This window comes from Morone saxatilis, unplaced genomic scaffold (assembly GCF_004916995.1).
Source record: "Morone saxatilis isolate NCDOM2014 unplaced genomic scaffold, NCSU_SB_2.0 Contig5, whole genome shotgun sequence".
Taxonomy (NCBI): Eukaryota; Metazoa; Chordata; class Actinopteri; family Moronidae; genus Morone; species Morone saxatilis.
Window position 1 is genome coordinate 23,109,638 of NW_023340095.1, and position 2,891 is coordinate 23,112,528.

Genomic DNA, 2,891 nt, shown 5'->3' on the forward strand with positions numbered 1-2,891 from the left:
ATATCATGTTATATATATATATATATATATATATATATATATATGAAACATTAAATCCTTACTAAATGAATCAAACTTTAATCAAAATCACATGAATCATTACACTCCTGGTAGTGGCAAGTCTAACATGTCTACTGCATGTGCCAGAATTGGAAAATAGCTCACCTAAGAAGAGGCACAAAGCTGTCTTCTTTCTATATCTGTGTCCTGTTTGTTTTGTTCATTATGGGTCATTGCATTGAAGATTGAAAGACGTGATGTGCTGGTGCAGTTTGTTTTCTCAGTCTGTCTCTGTGACCTACAAAAAATGAAAGGGTTGTGCGGTTTATATTTGCTGCAGAAACTGAAAGTGTTTGAAAATATTGCTCTACATTAACCAAACCTGAAACATCTCTTCTTAACTTCTGCAACCTGTGGGTTGGAACTCCTTCATATACAAACAATGGTGAGAGGTTTCTTACCATTTCTAAGACAATGAAATACAAAATACATCCAAATAATTTATTAACAGAAAAAGTATGACATGTAGTATTTCTGTATGTTCCTATACTAGACAAATACAATAAAACATACTCAAATTTAGTGATGAAACACTGGTGGTTTAATCTGGATTTGTCAATGGTCAGAAACAGTGACAGTTCTGATACTGAATACAACAATCTCAACTGCTCCTAAATAGTTAGGATGGCTCAAAGGCCTACAATGATTTAGCCCATGGTGATCAATAAAGTGTCATTGAACGGTTTAAAGATGTCACTTTGTGTTCTGTGATGAGCATTTGTTTTACCGCATTGATTTCAGGTAGATACAGATATTGATATTTGAGAGAAAATAAATAAAATCAGACAATTATTGTGTGTCAACCAAGATGCATTTTATGCACAAATGTACACATGAAGCACACAGAGTGGTTGAGGTCATAACATGACTCCTATGTATAGGCTTTTGTCCTCCAACAGGAACATTTCCCTTATTCCAGCTGTTTTCAGCCTTCATACACAACATATTTAGCTACATCTCACTTCAAAATAAATATAAATGACAGTCAGAGAAAACTCCTATTATGCAGCCATTGTTAAAATTCTCAAACTTTATTTTAAATCTGAGTATCCCAACTTAATTCAAACACTGTATACAATTATGCACATTTCTATTTTAACTAACAATAAGCCATGAAAAAAACACAGATTCTTTGCTTTAATGCCAGCTATAAAACTGGATGTTGAGTGATTCAAATCAAATACAACAGGGGTTCTATTTTTGAGCTAACAACACATTTCTGTATTTCATAATATTTTTCCAGCTGTCTTTATTCAGTGTCCTCTTGTCTTATACAGATGGAGAATGGCTGCATCCTGAACAGCACTTACCCTGGGGGCTGTGCACTGCCCAATAGGAATGGAACAGCGCCCCCTGCTGTCCAGATGCCCGACCCAGAGACTTTGCCCAGCCTCCCCGACCCGCCAGCCACTGGCTTCTACCTCTGACCGGCTGACCAGGAACAGCAGGACACTGTTAATGGCCAGAAACACACAATGACTGGACCAGCCTTATACATCTAGACAACACAACAAACAAAGCTGAAGAAACGTAGGCCTATATGTTTCTTTCTTTGGCTTCAAATTTGTAACTTTTTTTGAGGGGGGAGGGGATCATTGTGTTGTATTTTAAGTCATATTATCATACGAGTCCTTTGTTTACAATAATGCAGTGAAGAGTGCTCAGTTGAGTTTAAGTGTTACAGAGAGGTAAATGTGAGTCTTTAAAGCTGAGTTTTACAGATCCGCGTTCAGATACAACACAACGCACAATTTACATTCAGAGGCAAAAGATTATGGATAGTTTAGCACCAATTATTTAATATTTAAATCTAAGAAAAACTACACTAATACACCCATTTCATGTAGGATATTCTTAAAGTGAAAAGTGAAAGAGCAAGACAACATAGGTGATAGATGTCCTAAAGATTTTAGATTTACTGAGTTAATATTGGGTGTCACTGGTGGGTAAATGAATAATATTTCACCAGTGGAAGATTATTAGCCATTATCACTGGTAGTAGATGAAGGGATTACTTGATCAACAAAAACTAGCATTGTTCATAATTTGACATTTTATTTAAGAAACAATTAAAGCTGCAGTAAGTAATTTTTATCAATATTAATGTTTTTATTATTTGCCTAAATTTCACTATATGTTGACGGTAGTAGACGGATAATCTGTCAAAAAAAATCAGGCTCCTCTGGCTCCAATAGGGTACCTGTCTCTGCTCTGATTGGTTGTTTTCATTCAGGCCCGGTGGATTTTTGCATATGCCATTAGGAGCACTAGGAGGAGCCAGAGGAACCTGATTTTTTTCACAGTTATCTTGTCTCGTTATACTGTCAGGATGTAGTAAAGTTTTCAAGAAATACGACTATACTTTTTTATAAAGGTTACCTTCTGCAGCTTTAATCAAGAAAATAACCAGCAGTAATTGGTAGTTGCAACCCGAAACTGTAAGATCCAAAAACAGGCAAACAGCAGGAGATGAACTGAGGAGAAGAGAGGTTGTTGTATGTTTCCACTTCATGAATGTACAGAGGGACAGGAATATCTGACCAAGCATCAAATGCACTTCTTTGTCATGTGACTTTATTTTTTCATCCGAACACGAACAAGTCACAATTCGGTTTTAAGGTTTGGTCCTTTGACTCGCTTTTATCTAAACACACACAACACACACACACACACACACACACACACACACACACACACACACACACACACTATCCCCGTCAGTACAACTCCAACGTGATGACAGGTTTTTGGCACTGGCAGTCGACAGGACATCCGCATCGCTCATAGTTTTGCTACAAGAATGTAATCTTTCAGTGTTCAGTGATTTCTTT

General features: G+C 36.7%; 1 protein-coding gene across 1 annotated transcript in view; it reads left to right on the forward strand.

The window, feature by feature from the left end:
* LOC118339070 (aryl hydrocarbon receptor-like) overlaps nt 1-1,888 on the forward strand; it is a 45,913-nt gene extending 44,025 nt beyond the window's left edge. The window contains exon 11 of the mRNA XM_035676602.1: nt 1,338-1,888. Within this exon, the coding sequence (XP_035532495.1) occupies nt 1,338-1,487 (150 nt within the window). The 3' untranslated portion in view covers nt 1,488-1,888. The remainder of the gene's footprint in view (nt 1-1,337) is intronic.
* Nucleotides 1,889-2,891: the final 1,003 nt, after the last annotated feature.